General features: G+C 39.7%; 1 protein-coding gene across 22 annotated transcripts in view; it reads left to right on the top strand.

Annotated features, from left to right (window-relative positions):
• Mbnl1 (muscleblind like splicing regulator 1) overlaps nt 1–18230 on the top strand; it is a 170242-nt gene that overhangs the window by 39773 nt on the left and 112239 nt on the right. For 16 of the 22 annotated variants that reach the window (XM_057757030.1, XM_057757029.1, XM_057757042.1 and 13 more), the window contains exon 2: nt 13115–14124. The exons of 4 other annotated variants lie outside the window; for them this stretch is intronic. In XM_057757030.1, coding sequence (XP_057613013.1) covers nt 13951–14124 — 174 coding nt within the window. In that variant the 5' untranslated portion in view covers nt 13115–13950. Of the gene's footprint in view, nt 1–12533; nt 12893–13114; nt 14125–18230 lie in introns of those variants that run through there. 2 more of the 22 variants (XM_057757027.1, XM_057757031.1) reach the window with 2 other exon arrangements.

Genomic DNA, 18230 nt, shown 5'->3' with positions numbered 1-18230 from the left:
AGCTTCAGAAGGTCATTTTGGCATCAGGGTAACACTGCTGATTCACAGGGAAGGTCAAACTAGACAGCTGGGTGAAAACATAGGTTGCTGAATCCAGGGACTGTGAGTTCAGAGCAGTTGCCAGTCGCAGTAACTGGGTGTTGTGGTCTAATTGGTTGTGACTCTCATTGCGATATTGATAGAGTAATGAGATTTACTTGACTAGTGACTTTAAAATTTATTATCCTTTGAAAGTTTGTTATTCACCTCCAGTTTCTCAGTTTGTCATGGTAAACAGGACAGAGGTCGCCTTAGTGTTACATATTGTATGATGTCCTTCATCAGAAACAAATGAACAACAACAACACAAAAGATGAGTTGGCTTACTACATTAAAGTATGCACAAAACACAGTTGTAGAAAAAGAGCAATCAGTTAGAAGGGAAATATGAATAGAGTAAGTACTTGAGATGAAATTGAGCATTAAATTTACCTCGACTTTGCTGCACCTGAAGCAAAATCTCTAGGAAGTTAAGAAAAAAATCCATTTATTTAATACAATTTCTTTCTACCCTGTACTGTGTTTTACTTTTAACCCTTAGATACTCAGTGAAATACTGCAGCTCTGCTCTTGGGTTAAATGTTGGGAAGGATCAATTCCCAGTGGTTAGGAAGTGGATGCTGAATCCTTCAGTTGGGACCCTTCCCGACCTGATCCCAGCCCAGAGCTGTAGCTGCTGACACCGTTGTGTAGTGGCTCCACAGAGACCAGTCCCTAGCGTTTGCGGTCAGGGTTTCCCATGCCTACCTTGTCCATTGCTACTTCTATAGTGTGCTTTTTGTTTTCTGCCTTTTCCATGTCAGACGTTGCACTCGTTCTTCCTGCACTAGTGGTGGCGTCCAGTGACAGAGCACCTCACTGGCATGTGCAAGGGTGTGGGTTCGATCGCTAGCACTGAATTTAAAAAAAATCAGCCACATCCACCCAAGACCCCTTGCCCATCATGAAACCACATCTGACCTTTTTCCTTTCACACATCAGCCCTTATTAATATCTCCTTCTGTATATGTATATCTTTTATAATATAGTTGCTATTAGCTTATGTTCTGTTTAAGCAGCAAATTTCTCAAGGGCTCGATCCATGTATTCCCTGTGCTTGTCTCTCGAGTGACCGGTAGACATGATCCATACTCACCATGTTTCCATCTCTGAATTTATTCATTTAATGCGGTTACAGTGGATTAAATGTGTTTTTTAAGGAGAATTTTTCCCCTTCTATGCTAATGAGAGAAAGAAGGACTAAAAAGTGGCAAAACGAGAGGAGTCACACATACAATTTTTGCCCGAGGAGATGTTTTGGGGCCTTGGAACCAGAGCTTTAATATTTTTTTTTGTTTTGACTTTCATTTTTCATTTTATAAAGCGATTTCATATTAATCATTTATTTTTTGCCAACAGGTAACTAATATAGTGTAGGCTTAGAAAGGTAATTTCTGTCCCTCAAACCCTTAGTGCCTTCTCCTTGGAATTCTTTCCCACGGTTTTATCAGCTGTCGGAAAGGACGTGATGTGGTTGATTCAGACCACTCCCTCTTCTCTGTCGCTCTGTAAAGTCTAGTTCATGGCTTATTTAGATCCACACCACTGCATGGCTTCTCACTTTGGTGTGTTCTAAGCCGCATTCTGCTTTGTCTCTGTGGATGTTTTCTGTTCACACCGAAGAGAGAGCAGGCTCCAGGTGTTGAGTAGGTTAGTAACAATCTTCTGCTCCAAAGAGCTCACCTCAATGGTCTGTCAGTCAGCTGCTGGGTAGGCCCAACGCTGCAGCCTTGTTCAAAACGGATTCATTTTGTAATGGAGAAAGAACTGATAGATATGGTTTGAGATTTTTACTTCTGTGTACTGTCTGGTGTTTGCTGTATGGTCAAAGAAGGCGGGCATGCTTCCCGCAGCCCTTTAAAGGAGACCACCTCCCTCCCTCCCTCCCTCCCTCCCTCCCTCCCTCCCTCCCTCCCTCCCTCCCTCCCTCCCTCCCTCCTTCCCTCCCTCCCTCCCTCCTTCCCTCCCTCCCTCCAGCAGCAACTGGAAGCTTCTGAGCAAACCACTATTGATGTAGTAGTGGTCCCTCCAGTGCGTCCACTCCACTCAGCTCCAACCTTTCTGTTCTTTTGCTCTTCTACGTCATTTCTAAGTTTGATGTTAAATCAGCAGCGTGTGTTTTGAATGAAGTTTTACACTTGAAAACACATGACCTGATTTTGAGTTCTTGATCTTCCATTTGGTTACCTAAGGAGACTTCAGTGAGTCAGTTACTGAGGTACACAAATATCAGTTGCTTGTTCACAATGAGTACGATAATGATTTTTAGCTGTAGTAAGATAATGACTATAGATATACTCACGGAAAACAAGAAGCAAATTATGAAAATTAAATGTATTGGTCTATAAAATATTTGATATTATAGAACATCATGTATTTTATTTTGATTAATCAAAATAATGTTATTACAAGAAGCTGTTTTCTTTAAAAAACATTTATATATAATTGTATAATTGTTTAATAATTTATGAGACAGTCAAATGATAGGAACATATGACAAGCTCTGACACTGTTATCAGATTACTGTTTTAATTTGTCCCATGTTGTCATCTGGATACTCCTTAAATGAAACAGAATAGGTTAAGCTTCCTTCTTACCTACTATCTTGGTGGGGATGGTTGGGCAAGACCAAAACATAACTGGTTGGAGACATAATGGGTGGTATTACATAATGCGCAGTGCTGTATGGTAGTGATGTGGAGGGTTATGTGTGATTTATGATAATATATACCATTTAAACACGGTAGCTTTCTGAAGCAAACGACAGAATGTAACCAAAGAGCTTGTCACAGTCTTCAAACAAGGGGTTTTTGTTTGCTTGTTTTCCAGAGAATACATCCTAGGTTTTGAGGCCAAGCAGAAACAGTGAACAATCATTGTGGAGAGTAACCTTTCAGTTTTAGTTGCTTGCAGTTGCTGAAATTTTATGTGGAAAAGAATAGCCCCAGATGGTAACCGTGGAGTCCGGGTTCCCTGTCTCGGCACGTGTGTAGGTCCAAGGAATACAGACTTGCAACCGTGAAGCCTAATTGACTGACTCAGGCAGCTCGAGACATTTCTGAGGCATCCGTAGCCCAGAACAGTAATTGTGGGAGTTAATACACAATTGGCAGTTATTGGAGCTTATTGTTAACTATGGTTGTCTTGTGATTTGCCATGGGGAGGTGGTCATTGGCTTTTAAGAGCGTGTGATGCTGGTGGAAATTTACGGAGCTTTAATCACTGTCTCATTAACAGGGTGTCATCGGTTTTTTGTGCTTCTTCATGGGTTGCAGCTTTTCCAGAATGCATAGAATCTTATGTGCAATTAAAATCATTAGGAAAGAGTAGGTTTTTCTCTTTAGCAAAAGGGCCAGATTCCAAGCTGCCCTGCTAATTTGGTAAATTGGTACTTCTTTTGAAAGTACCAAATTCTAATAAAATCTTTTATTTCATGAAAAACATGGCCCAGTCATAAAATCTCATTATTGAAACAAGAAGAAAAGAAATAGAAATGACCAGGTTCTGCCACCTAAGCATTTTGAGTCTTAAAGCTTCTCTTCCAGATACTTTGTGTTATGAACTGTTGTTTAGTAACCAACTTTGAAGGGGCAAAGTGAGAGGAGAGAGCCGTTATTCACTAACCAGGCAGGCGCACAGGCAAACTCTCCTGTGAGCTTATTGTACCTACCACGTTAGTTTAACTGGAAGCACAAACTGCTTCAGGAAGAGCCTGCTGTAGATTCGTAAATGATTGAAATGGATTTTAGACATATGGTAAACTGGGAAACGTGTTTGTGCTTACGTTGGTTTCCCAGATTCTGTTGTGCCTTAGTTACTTTGATAACACTTGGGGTTGCTTATAGAAGCTGTTAGAAAGACTACCTTCAGTCAGTCTCTAAGGAGAAGCTGAACAAGACGTTTTTGATATTTATAGAAATAATGTGAAAGAAAAACATTCCTTTAATCCTATGACATAGTACTACTCGAAAGCCTACAGATGGAGCATTCCCGTGGTCATTTCATACCACACACCTTCTCCTCTAGTCACTTCACACCACATACCTCCTCCTATAGTCACTTCACACTGCACACCTCCTCCTGTATTCACTTCATACCGCAGCCTTCTCCTGTAGTTATTTCATACCACACTCCTTCTCCCTTGGTCACTTCACACCACACGCCTTCTCCCATAGTCACTTCACACCACAGCCTTCTCCTGTCGTCACTTCACACCACAAACCTTCTCCCGTAGTCAGTTCACACCACACTCCTCCCATAGTGACTTCACACCACACTCCTTCTTCCATGGTCATTTTACACCACACGCCGTCTCCTGCGGTCACTTCACACCGCACTCCTTCTCCTGTAGTCACTTCACACTGCACGCCTTGTTTCTATTAATTAGAAATAAGAGTGTATTGTCCGTCTCCCCCACTGTCAATGCAAACATTTATTCATGTTTTTAACATTTTCTTTTTGACAATTACAGAATTCAAAAATTGTACTTACTTTTTTATGTTTCTTTTTCTTTTTTGAGCAATGTAGTACTTTATTTTGAATTTTCAAGAGCTAGAAACTGATGGTACAAATGCTTCCATTAGTTGGCTGCCATAAACGGGAGGATATTGAACAGATTTTGGAGATGCAAAGAAAGATTTAAGCTCTCTTTAGAGGTGAAAGGTCTTTCATGCTTCCCTACTTGAGAACTTCACAGTGTAGATGGAGGGATAACGTCTCAGCAAGTACCTAAAAAATATCAAAGAGTATGCTTTGCTGTTGAGAAAGGTAAAGTCTGGGAAAATGTTCTTGTTTAGTTCAGACTTAACACATGAGCATGCCTTATGCGCTAAGGATTTATGTTATTAAGTGATGGCAGCATAAGAGTTTTCCATATGGACTTGCGAGCCTTGATGAGACGTCAAAAACCAGTATTGACTTAGGTGGCTATGCAGACAGGGACACCACGTGAAACTGTTAAATAAAATGTAATTATATTGCCCTGTTTCTTTTGGCATAGAAACATCCTTAAAACACAGACAGTATGTTTATTAATTGAAATATTATCCATTTGTATATTAGAATAATAACAAAATTTGTTGCTATTTAATATCTTGGGTCTAGGTGAGTAGGTTATTTTCTGTAGAACTGTCCCTAAAGAATATTTAAGGTACACTGAAGCCCGACGGTGAAAATATGAGTTGTTAGCCCTTGTCTTTGCTTTCTGACATTTCCGACTGTTTTAAATCAGAAAGGCAGAGGAACATCATTTATTCTTAGTGAAAACATCGCTCCTGTTTGTAAGCAATCATATATGAGCTTACAACTTTTTAAGTAAAGCTCAATTTATGTGATGACAATATTATATTAATAATGAAATAAGGTTGCTATTAAAGTCAGATCTATTAATCAGTAGAAATATTTGTAGGATTGAAATGATGTTTTCTGCAGCACCCATGTGATTTTATGACCTGGGAATAAGAAATGCATTGGTGAAAAATGCTTTATTGATTTCATGGAACAGAGGAAATATTTGGTATAGTGTCTCCTTATGAGACTTGTACTAATTCATTTCTTATAATATATTCAAATAATTATATGGTGTATTTGCTCATGAATGATTTCATTCATTGTATTCTTAAGAAAAAATATTATGTATATTTATTTAATTATAAACAAAGTTTTCATACTTTTTGTTATAATTTATTGAGCAACATATTTAGGATAATTTTAAATAGTCATAATCCATAAACGTTTTGTTCTGAGTTTATTGTGTCAGGGTTTAAATATAGTATTTGAAATCCAGATCTCCCTGTTGAATGTCACAGTTGAAAGTAGGGAGACTGGTTGTTCGACAATAATTTCAGAAGCCTCATACAACACAGGGTAGAGTAAGTCTGGTACTTCATAGAGATTAAATTTTATTTTGGGCAGGTTTTAAATTGTATCTGCCACTCCTTCATATGCTACTTTTATAATATATGTCACTTGATTCTGCTAAAATGGAATATACATGGTTAATTACGGAGGCTGTCTTGGGACCTCTGGAGGGGACCTTGGGATGACATCGTGAAGGCTATCAGTTGCCGATGTCACTGAAGTCTTAAGTTCCCTGGGAGTATTCTCTTAGTTCTCTGGTTGATCAATTTCATACTTTTGAGTTATCTATTATTCTCATTAAGAAAACATAGATTTCCCTGTAGCATTGACCATTGTCCTTTAAAACATTTTAGGTAGAAATGCCACCAGTCATATTAAATATTATATTTGCTGCTCGTTAGTATGTCAAATAAGCTGTTTCTCCACTGAGCGTGGTTTATAGTCTTAGTCCACAATCAGAATATTGCTAGGGCATAGAACACCACTGTGAGTCTGTTTAGCAGTTTGGCCAGGCTAGTTTCACAGTGACAAAATCTGGGTTTTCCAGTGTATCATTTTTTTTTCTTGAAAATTCGAGGGAGGTGATTTGTCTGATTTACCGTTGAAGACAAACAGCATTAACTCTTTTGTTGCCTGTATTCTGGTTTATATTTATCACTTTGAAATAGTAAACGTTACAGGCAGATCAGACATGCTACATGAGGCTAACAAGATAACGTCTGTGTAATATATGAGTATAGGGTCAGTGTTTTCTCATGAAGAACAGTAAAGCAGCATGCGGTCTTATCTCCTATCTTCTTGGTGAAGGGAGAGAAACTCTACACCACTGACTGTTTGAATGCCATAAGATAATACAAAGGGATTATATTTTAGATTAAAGCAAATCTTTTAATTTCACAATCAGGGAGACATTTAAATGTGGTTCTATTGGAACTTTACTGCGTCCTGTTCTCTTGCCAGTTAGTATTGCGTTCTCTTAATTGTAAAGATGAAATAGCCAGTGTTTTGAGCTGGGCATCCGGAGCCCGGATAATGTAACCTGCAGAAGATACTTTGAGACTAGTATTTGTATGCCGTGGGCTAATCTGTATCTATATCATCCATGTCTCTTTGTTTATGCCTGTGTCATGTCCCTATCCCTGTCCCTATACATATCTCTCTGCCCATCTGTCTACCACCCATCTACAGTCTTATGGCATGACTATTTGTTTCCTTTGGGCCAGTGCAAGTTTTGATGCTGATCATAGAGGAAAATCTATCCTTGTTCATGGGACTTCTGTGCCAAGACAGAAGCTGACAATGGGATATGGACCTTTTGTCCTCCTCTACCCCCTTCCTTCCAATGGCTGGTATCTGATGGGGTATCATGTACTTGTCTTACAATCTGGACTGCTCTTGGGATGGAAAGAGGTTGGCCACATTTGATAATGTTTATGTACAGAGCTAGTAACCAGTATGTGAAGAACTGCTCTCATCTTCTAGTGATGCTAATACTTTACAGTTTCCTTGTACAATAACATAGAAATAAATTCACCACTCACTTTTAAATCATTGCCTATATTGACATGTGTATTGTTTTGTTTTAAAAGTCATTTTCTAATGTGATTATAGTTCTGTAATTCTAGTCTTTAACAACAGGGTATCAAGTAACCTGTGCTCCTTCATTATCTGCCCTACCACACACCGTTTGTCTTTTTGGGGAATGGGGATTTTGAAAGACTGCGCTGATAGACCTCAGATTACTTATGCCAGTCAGTAAATGAGGTCTTCCCAGCAGCTGCCTGTCTGAAATGTGTCATACCAGGAGGCCATATTGGTAATCTCTGTCGTTCCAGAGGATGTGTGACTGGAGGTTATCTTTTTCTTAGTAGTAGTTCCAAGACTTCGGTAGCTTGCATGACGCCATGATTTTATTGCCAATATATTGACTTAGTCTTATGCTTTGAATTCTTTGGCATCATTGCGAGTCATCACATGACCAGCACAGGCTGGAGGAGCTGGTGTCAGCACTCTGGGGCATCTGTTAAGATTACACAGTGTGCCTCTCTCCATGGGCACTGCCCCTAATTCACTTACCCTGGGAAGCACCCAGTCTAGCTCTTTGTTCTAACAAGAGCAATACTTCCGGAAGGCTCACTCACCCTCTCAGACAACCACAGCTTGGTGACTCTACTTAAGAAGTCAGGACAGTGTGACTGCAGATCTCCCCCAAAATTCCTAGTATTATTTCCCCTGAAGTTTGTTAATATTTGGGGCAAGCACTGAGAAAAATTATATGAGTAAGCTTCATGTGTTTAAGTGCTGCATAGCTGATTACAGTTTTGTTGACATTGGCGACCAGAAAAAAAGATGGTTTTGGACAAGTGGCTTCTTTCTGTCACCTCCAAACTTACACAGTGAGGTCTTCCATAGTTTCTGTTTGGTTAGAACTATTTTAGTAAGTCAAAATGGCAGTAAGAGGCCTCACATCATTTATTTCTCAGTACATAACACATCTTAATATCAAAGTGTCAGAAAAAAATCCCACAGGCTTCTCGGTAACTACTCTGGGATCACTGGACTGGTTCCATTCTATTTGTCTTACAACTTAAAGGACTAGGAAACATAGGAGACTAAGAAACTAACGTCTTGCTCTAAGGCGATTGTTCCATCTTGTAGGCATGCGTTTACCTTCTACTGCACACTGTGTGAGGCCTCAATTGATGCGCACCCTTCTGAGTGTCTAGGCCTTTAGCTGACAGAGAACACTGCTCATACTTCCTCATGGCTTCCTTCCTCTTTGTGCTTTTCAAAACTTTACTCTTTATTTTTTTTTTCTCAGTTTTTACTGACTGGATTATTTCATATTGTTTCCTTTCTTTTTCTTCCGTTATACCTTATCTTACCATAGACTGTACACATGGCTTCTGACATCACTTTAAGTGAAATTAGCTCGTGTTGCAGAGAGCGTTTGGCTGTTGATATGCCATGTGAGTGAGGAAATGCAATGGTTAGAATTTTATCAGTCAGTCACTGAGAACTTTTTCCATGGGTACCAGAAAGTTTGATTCTTGTTACAAAACTTTTAAATTTCCAAATCAAGCCTTTTGTTCTTGAGGTAACTTTACATATAATATATTGATAAAGTCAGAAACATCATAGAGAGAATTTACCTATTAGTAAACATGTTAGAAGTAGATTCATTTCATTTAATAGTCATTTAAAAAAAAAAACCAAACCTTTATTTCAGAGAAAAATGTTTTCATAAATTCTTATAATCTGTATGTTACCGTTATATAATTTTCTTTTCTTTTCTTTCTTTCTTTCTTTCTTTCTTTCTTTCTTTCTTTCTTTCTTTCTTTCTTTCTTTCTTCTTTCTTTTTTTTTTGAGACAGTTTTCATTATGTAGCTGGCTTGGAATTCACTTTAGCCCAACCTGGCTTCAAACTCTTAGTGTTCTTCCTGTTCTGTCGTCTCCTAGGTATGAGGGTCCACACATGCTAAATAGCGTCTTTGATAATCGGCTCATAGGGTAAAAACACCTTTACTAGTTGAAGTTACATTTGAGAGTTCAATGTTGATCCGAGTCCTTTGCGTATTACCTTAAACCAAACAATTTCATGAACTGAACTTATCCAGTAGGCACAGATAGATGTCGTCTCTCCTTATTCCGTCTTGCCCAGTCAGTCATAAACATGCTGCTTCTCGTCTGCACATGTGTTCTAGTATGATCAGTTTACAAACGTGTTTATAATTTTTTTAGTTGGAACTTTCGAAGACTCTCTTAAATAGACTGGAAATGGAATAGAGCAAACTAGAATCTCTAGGCAATTTTGTAATTAATATATGTTTCATACTAAAGTGCAGCTAAGCCTGTGGCGTTACAGAAAGGAAAAATAACCAACTCAAGAAATAAATTTTATCGTATTCTACCTTGGCCACCAGAGAACATGGATATTTATAATGGTGCCAATTCTCCTTTTTTAAGTAGCTTGAACCTTGTACTTTACAACTAAATATTCCCCAATGATTGGTAATATACCTGCCTAAACATGTTTGTTCCTATTAATAGGAATAAAATTTATACATATATTAAGCATTTAATAGTATCTGCTATATTCCAGGATTTAGGGTTTGGGTAATACACCTTGCCATCAGGAAGTTGAGAATATTAGACAAAAAGTTCTAAAGTAATGAGCATGTTATTGGGTGGAATCAGGCTTTTCTATTTTCCTTTACTATTTTTCATCATAGCTGGCCCAGCTTTACAGAGAAGATGGTATCTATAGCAGTGTAAACAAGAATAGATTTGCTGGGTTGTAGGGATATGGGGTCTTTAGCCAAATGAAGTGATAGAGTGTAGTACACTATTGGGGTTCAGTAGCTGCTATGGGCAGAAGCCCTGAGAGCTCATCCCTCTAAAGATACAGGGATGTGGGATCATAAGCTAAAGAGTTGTATGTGTTGGTTCTGTGTTGTGGCGTGTCACCGAAGCAAATGTAAATGCATTCGGCTTTTCCAGGGTTGTCAAATCCTGTTGAGCAGCAAAGTGATAAGTATGGGAGTTACAGTGTTGTGGGTACAGATGTGAAGGACACATGAAGACAGCAGAGAAGCAGCGTGTGTAGATTGTAGACACTGATCTGGGGAAGATATGTAGCGCGAGGGGAGGAGGACAGTGCATAGTCATGCAGGACTTTATTCCCCTTTGGTGTAGGGTTTTCCACTCTTGTGAAGACTAAGAATGAACAGCTGTGTGAAGGTGGCAGACGGGTGTGCATAGGTCTAGAGAAGGAAGGCACCTTTGGGAAGGAGCCAATCGAGGTGGAAGCTTGACACTGGGGAGAGCGGCAACAGAAGATGTAATCAGACAAACAGGAGTTTCAGGGAGAACTCAGACCTCAGGACGACTGTTTGAACAAAGAAATAAATGTGACACATAAGATCACCCACCACTGGGCAAGTGAAACCTGAGGAGAAGAGGATTCAAGTGGAGGTGGCTCGAAGGTTGCTCTGTAAGAGAGGGAGCAGTCCAAGGCTGTGCAGAGACCCCTAGGCAAAGGGAAGGCCTGCAGGACCCTGGAATTTATAAAGGTGGTGGTCTGCACATGCTTTCAGTGTGTATTTGAGTACATTCACATATGATTACATGTGTGTATGTGTGTTACTTTTGTGTCCTCGGGTAAGCTCAGTCCCACCATAGTAAACAATCGTTTGTATACCCTTGCTTTTGGAAGTCACTCTGTCTATAACTTTATCACTGTTCTCAGGGTGCTGAGACAGTAGTGTTGATTCTGCCCTTGGAAACATGTGGTCCAGTGGTTTCAACCTACAAGAAAATCCAATGCTTCACAGACAGGGATGATGTGTAGAGGTAATTCCGAAATGATGATGCTAGTGTGTAAGTGAGCAAAGGTGGATGTGGCACCTTTGGCTTTCTTGGGGGCGTGGTGGCTGATGAAGGGTTAAGCAGTGTGGGCTGAAGAGGTGGTAAGCACATGTGCTCTGTATTCATGCCGTGGAGGCTCCCAGAAACTGTGACTGCTGAGCAGAGACTGTCTAAACAGAGTACCGACTTGCCAGGACTGGACAGACTGACCTTGCTTCGGCAGAGCTGAGCCTTAGGACCTGAGGACTCTTCTTGAACACTGTGGTTAGTTACTTCTTCAGTCCCTGTTAGAAACTGCAGTTTTCTGTTTTAGCATTTTCGAAATATAAAAACCTGCTAGAATTTTCTCTGAATACTATTAAGAATACTAGGATTAATCCTAAAAAAATAAATTCTACTACATAGTCATGCTTTTAGAACAGATATCTTCATAGCCTTTATTCTAATTTCCAAAATTACCAAGGTACCATTTATGATCAGCTTCTTTTAAAAAACTGACTGTAATCACCATTACTCTGTGTTGTTGGCGACTTGGAAGGTGCTAGTTAGAAAGCCTGACTTTCTTTACCGTGTTCAGAAGGAAAGCAACTCCAAACATACACACTTTTATTTTTGTAGCTAGTTAAGTTTTTGTGATTTTTTTTTTTTTGTCCTGTCGAAAGGGAAAGTAAGCTGGTGAGCAAAGCTGCCCTGTTCTAAAGAGTGGTCTCCTAAGTTAACAGAGCCTCAGGCAGCCGCCTCGGCTCCTACCCTCCAGCATAGTGTGGGACTGAGCCTCCGAAGTGCATCCTGCTGCCCAAATCAAATTGCTCACTTAATAATTAATGTTCCTGCAATGGAATCACTTTCTCCCTGGAGACTGACTTCAGATTTACCAGACACGCTGACAACACTGCACTCCTTATTCTCGCCACAAGACCTCAGCTTCTGCTTTAAAAATGTCTGAATAAAGGATGCTTTTGTTCATACCTCGCCTGCCTGTGATATAGTGACACAGTGTCTGATGGCTGAATGGAATAGTTTTACAGTGTGAGTGCTGCTTTCAGCAGAGGGGCAGGACTTGGGCTTTAGGAGGAAGTGAATTGGATAGGTCAGGAGAATGTACCATTCGTCTACACCCCTTTCCTTTTTATTCACGTGTCAGAGCAGCAGCAGCGGGCTGCTCAGTGTCCACCCCTGGGAAGTGCCAGGGGGAAAGCAGCTTGGACTTCAGCTGCAGATTTTAGACCTTTATTTGATTCCTGCGGAGAGCTTGTCAAGTCCTTGGACTTCTTGCGTTAGAAGCTATTTGGAAACTAACATGGTTTAGTCCACTAACTGCATGTTGGGTAAATTCAAAACCCACATGCTCGTCCTCTTGCAGTGGAATAAGTCACATCTGATGGACATTTTCTGTGCTTATAGCATAGTAATGAACGTCTGACAGGCGCGACCTTTCATAAGACAACCCACACTATTGGCTTTCTGCCCAGAATATTGCTGCAACACTATCTGTGATTGGTTATCTCTTTATCATGCATTGCTTCACAAGGGGAAACGGCCCCCTTTTTAATAAATCTACGATGGCTGGCTGCAATATGCCTCACTGTAAGTATTTTGTGTGTGTGTGTGTGTGAGAGAGAGAGAGAGAGAGAGAGAGAGAGAGAGAGAGAGAGAGGCAGAGAGAGAGAGGCAGAGAGAGAGAGGCAGACACAGAAAGAGAGGCTGACTTTGAGTTGCTTAGTCTGGTATCACATGGCAAGGTTGTGGTACTATAGGACATTAGTGAATGCTACTTAGTAAATCTTAACCTATCTCTTTTCTCTACAGGTTGGTACTAAGAAGTGCCTTTCCTGACGTCTCTGCTGCTTGGAACCGCTTCTAGAGCAGCCTCTGCTTTTGCCTTGCTTGCTGCCAGCTAGACTGTGACGACAGCACATCCGCCCTCCACCTCTAGCCCAGACACCCCCATTTCTACTTCTAATCAGGAGAAAAGCTCTGAGTATCTGCCATTGCCCTAGGCTGCTTTAGTTTAGAAGAAAAGTTTGCTGAAAAAGTAAGATACCTTCTGCCAGGAAATCAAGGAGGAAAAAAAAAATCATTTTCTCGATTTTGCTCTAAACTGCTGCATCTGTCTATGCCAAACTAATCAATACCGATTGCACCACCAAACTCCATCGCAAATTCAGCTGTGAGGAGATTCCCTGTCAGACAACTTTGCTGAGAGCAGCTTGGAAATTCGGTGTCAGAGGGTCTGCCACGTTTTCATGCTTGCATTTTGGGCTCCAAATTGGCACTGGGAAGGGGTTACTGAGCACAAGGCTGATTCCAGGCCCTCCTGTAAGCACCCATCCACTCACAGTCCTGGTATTCCTCTAGAAACCAAAACCTCTTTGAATTAACAGTTTCATGCTGTGAATTTCTAGTGGAGGTCTAGTGATATTTGAAGTCACACTTTTCCACGTGCCGTGAAAGCAGGGAGTGGGGAAACAGCCTTTCGGACATTTTCATTGCCATTTCACACTTCTGAGTTTTATCAGTTCCTATCTTTGTTTTGTTTTTGTTTTTTGTTTTGTTTTGGTTACTGATTTTTCTTTTTTTTTTTTTTTGAGAGGGGTTGGGTTTGTTGGTTTCATTGACCATTTAACTACCTGTAAACTATAAACATGGCTGTTAGTGTCACACCAATTCGGGACACAAAATGGCTAACACTGGAAGTATGCAGAGAGTTTCAAAGAGGGACTTGCTCACGGCCAGACACGGAGTGTAAATTTGCACACCCTTCGAAAAGCTGCCAAGTTGAAAATGGACGAGTAATCGCCTGCTTTGATTCACTGAAAGTGAGTAAATATTCTGTACTTCTAAGGATATGCAATGACTGATTAAGGGGTATGGGCACACGGTACAGTAAGTTTTGGATTATGGATTGCTTTGTTAACACTTTAGTTATGCAGCATGTTCTGGTTCATGTGTTGGGCTGGGACACTCAATAAGACGTCATAGAACCGAGTCCGGCCAAACTTACAAGGAACTTTACCAGGCCTTTAACTCCAGACTCCTTGATTTCTCCCCCTAGAGCAGAAAGTGTTGTGTACCGATGCAGTTGTAATATGATGATAACAAAGTGTGATCTTTGTTCAGCAATGGTAAATGTTCATGTTCAACACTTTCATGTGTTAGAATAAGGCCAAGATGGTCACTGATTGAATAGGACTTGTTTTCCTTTGCTGGTAAACTTGTCAAGTCGTTAGAAATGAATGGCAGATTCTATGGATACATCTTTACTTTTCTGTGAGATAATTTTTAGTGGCTAAAGCCACACAGTTTTGGGGAAACTTGACTAGATGTAAGATTTCTTTCAGTTGCTATAGTAGTTTATGTGAACTACCTATTTTTTTGAATGTGGTCTTTATATGTAGGTACGAACCAAATACTGTTGTTCATTAGATTTTTTGTACTGAGGAAATACATATGCTCTTTTCCTGTGAGAGTCTTGCCAGTTGTTACTTACTATGTTTTTGGTCAGAAATGTTCATAGTTAGCTTTGTGTGTATGGTAAGAAGAAAAGATTTATGTTAACATGTTTATCAAGTTTGAAATGGATCTTGTGAAATATTGCAAGCATGTCTTTATTTTGAAATGCAAGGACAAGACTAGAAATGTGTTCTGGGGGTACCTTCAACTTACTTGGTTTAATCAGATGGATTTTTGAATACTAAACACCTGCAGTTAATTCTTTGACACTTCCAAGATAACCATCCTATCTACATCTGTAAAGTAGTTCCATCATGTCTTTTTGAAAACACAGCATACTGTAATTCCAGTGCTGTTTCCACCACAGCAGGGTGAGTTAGAGGTTAACCGTTTCACCCGGTTGCTTTTAGTTCACTTTGGGATTCTCACTTTGGTTTACTTTAGTTTTTTGCCAAGGTTTTTAAAATTTCAGTCTTTAGAATAGGCTAAGAGGAGGTGTGTGGTAGTAACCACAGATCTGTGTCAGGATGGCAGGCTATGGGCATAGCCCTAGAGACAGGTAAGCAGGAGCTGTCAATTACTACTGCCCCTGCCTTGGCCTTGAAAAACATTGATAAAGGCACAGTGTTGAGACGTTCGTGAATGTCAGTCCTAAATTAATGGTCACGAATTCAGGGAGACAGGGATCCATAAAATGAAGAGCAGAGGACTAATTGCTCTTGTCGGTAACCAGCTGTGTTCATAAGTAACTCCTTTTTGACCCAATTCCTAGCAAATCCAGTTTTTAATCCTATAGATAATTCTTGGTGAACTCCTAGCTATAAAATGAAGGACATTACTTTTGGCTGTGATGTTGAATGGTTTTACAGAAGACCTGCCTACACAGGGTTTGGAAACATTGTGAGCTATTAATATTCAGTTTCTATTTTTCCACCTCCAAATATTTTTTTAAGTTACTATTCACTTGTGGTCAGAGAACAGTTCCCCTTTGAGTAAAGTAGCAATCTTACAGACATGCTGTGTGGTTAACGAGATTCAACCGCCACATCAAGGACTTTTTAAAAAAGTAACAACAACAAAAAGAATGTTAAGTTTTAAAATCTATTCGTGAAATGACTTTATTATACCAGTAATCACAGCAAAGTCCATCCCTTTCCTTTGGTTTTCTTAAATAGGCTGAAATTTATAGTTTAAATATTTTTTAAATTTGGTAAAATTTTTTAAATTTAATTAGATAGACAAATTAACACTAATTTATTTATAATAGAATTTTATACCCAGACAATAGCTCCTTAAATGTTAGTAAGATAAGTAATAAGAATCAATCAACTCTGTTTGGATGTTCAGTTAAGTATTTGTGTGTCATGTGTCACTGAAAGAGCCCTCCTTCTTTATATGGTGTTTGGAATTCTACCTTTTAGCTATTAGTCTTCTGGTGTTCATGTTTGTGGCTAAAATAGATCCAGAACACATCTTAAAACACTTAAGTATCCGTATGACTCATGCTTGAAGTTCTGAAGTTTGGAGCATTCTGAGGCTTGCAACCAGCAGATCATCTCCCTTGTCTCAGAGTAAACAGACGTTTTACAAGTAAAACTTGTAATAGCCTGACTTCTTTAATGAAATCTGCTTTCTGTATTGCTTTTAATCCCTGTTCCAGCCTCTTTTGAGTTCTTGAGCCATGAGATGGAGGTAGCTTGTGTAATCTACTATTTTTAGAAAGTTAGGAAAGCAAACCAAATACTCTCTGAGAGGACCCTGTGAAATGGCTGTACCCTTCAGCTGTGCTGTTTCAGACTTTGGCTGAGCTCCCGGGTGACTTAGGTTTATAGCTGACTTCTGGTTAGAAGAAGAGAATTCCCTCATTCCCTGGCCCCCAACACACACACACACACACACACACACACACACACACACACACACACACACCAAGTTTAACAGTAGAAAAGTGTTTATCTAAAAGAAATCACTAGGCATATTACTGGAGATTATGAGGAGAAAATTAGCTGATAGGGTTTCATTGGCATACTGGTGATGTTAAGATTTAAGAGTTTATGGGAAGAGTGGACGGAATGTATTTTTGTGTGGAGGTGAATGTATATAAGCTCAAAAATGAAATGTTTACTATGTCATCCATAGAGATAAACCTCTGGTGTTAACATCTGGATTAGACAGTAGGACTGATTTGATGAGATTCCCTCAAAGTAATGAAGTTAATTTCAGAATATCTCCTGTTATTACCACAGAGTATTTGCACCATAATAATTTCTGGTATCATTGCTGTTCTTTTAGAGATACCAGATCATGGTCTTTTCATCATGTTTTACAAACAATTTTATCTGAAAATTCTGGCAAAGTGAAATGCATGAGATCTGCAAGTCCATTCAGTTTTGTACTATAATTTCAATGTTGTATATTCCTACTTGGACTAACTTCTGCCAAGCATTTGATGCCCTCTTCCTGACAGCAGGTCACATGCGGTGTTCAGTTTGAAAAGACCTTCACATTCTGTATTCTAAAGCTTGTGCACACACGTGTGCATTGTTTCCTTCAGTGAGCGGTTGACACAGCAGGTCCTATTCCTACAGTATTGCTTTCAGAGGTGGACTCACAGAAAGACACAGCTTGTGAAGCAGCGTTATTGGCTTTTACTTTTCTTCCAGTAAACAGAAACTTCACAACTCTGAGACGTTCCTGTGCCTGTGTGGCAAAATCATTAATTCTGACAGGAACATTTCTGTAACAAAATGCCCAGTAGTTATAGCTGCTTCAGCAGTCCTAATAATAACTGTAGACATGTGCCTGTTCATGTCCTTAAATTCTTTAGAAGTCTATTTTTATTCATTTTTTCTTATTTTTGAGATTATACTATAGTTATATTATTTCTCCCTTCTATTTTCTCCCTCCAAACCTTCTAGTATACTCCTCTTGCTCTTTTCCAGACTCATGGCCTCTTTTTTTTTTTAATTAATTGTTGTTACATGCAAACACACACACACTCTCACACACACACACACTCTCTCTCTCACACACACAAACACACACACACACTTGTATTTTTCCTCTACACACGAAAGTACAACCTGCTCCATCTATATAATATTACTTGTATGTATGTTTTCAGGTATTGGGTAACCAATTACTTGCTCTTCCCTGAGGAAGACTCTTTCTCCTACTCTGAAGATTCCTTACTTGCCTGTAGTTCTTTGTGTAGTGTTGAGGCCTCCTGGTATTTTCCCTGTTCACTTTGGCATGCCTCTTGTTATTGTCCTTGCTGAGCATACACATAAGCTGTCATGTTGATACAAACTTTATGGGTGAGCGCCTGACATTATGAGGAGACACAGTCTCACAACAAACTCCCTGGCCCTCTGGCTCTTGGCAATCTTTCCAACCCCTCTTCTTCTATGTTCCCTGAGCGTTAGGTGCAGGGCTGTTTTGTAGATGTAGCCACTGGGAATGGCCTGTCCAA

The sequence above is a fragment of the Chionomys nivalis genome, chromosome 24, assembly GCF_950005125.1.
Source record: "Chionomys nivalis chromosome 24, mChiNiv1.1, whole genome shotgun sequence".
NCBI classification, from domain to species: domain Eukaryota; kingdom Metazoa; phylum Chordata; class Mammalia; order Rodentia; family Cricetidae; genus Chionomys; species Chionomys nivalis.
This window is presented reverse-complemented; position numbering and strand designations above follow the sequence as displayed.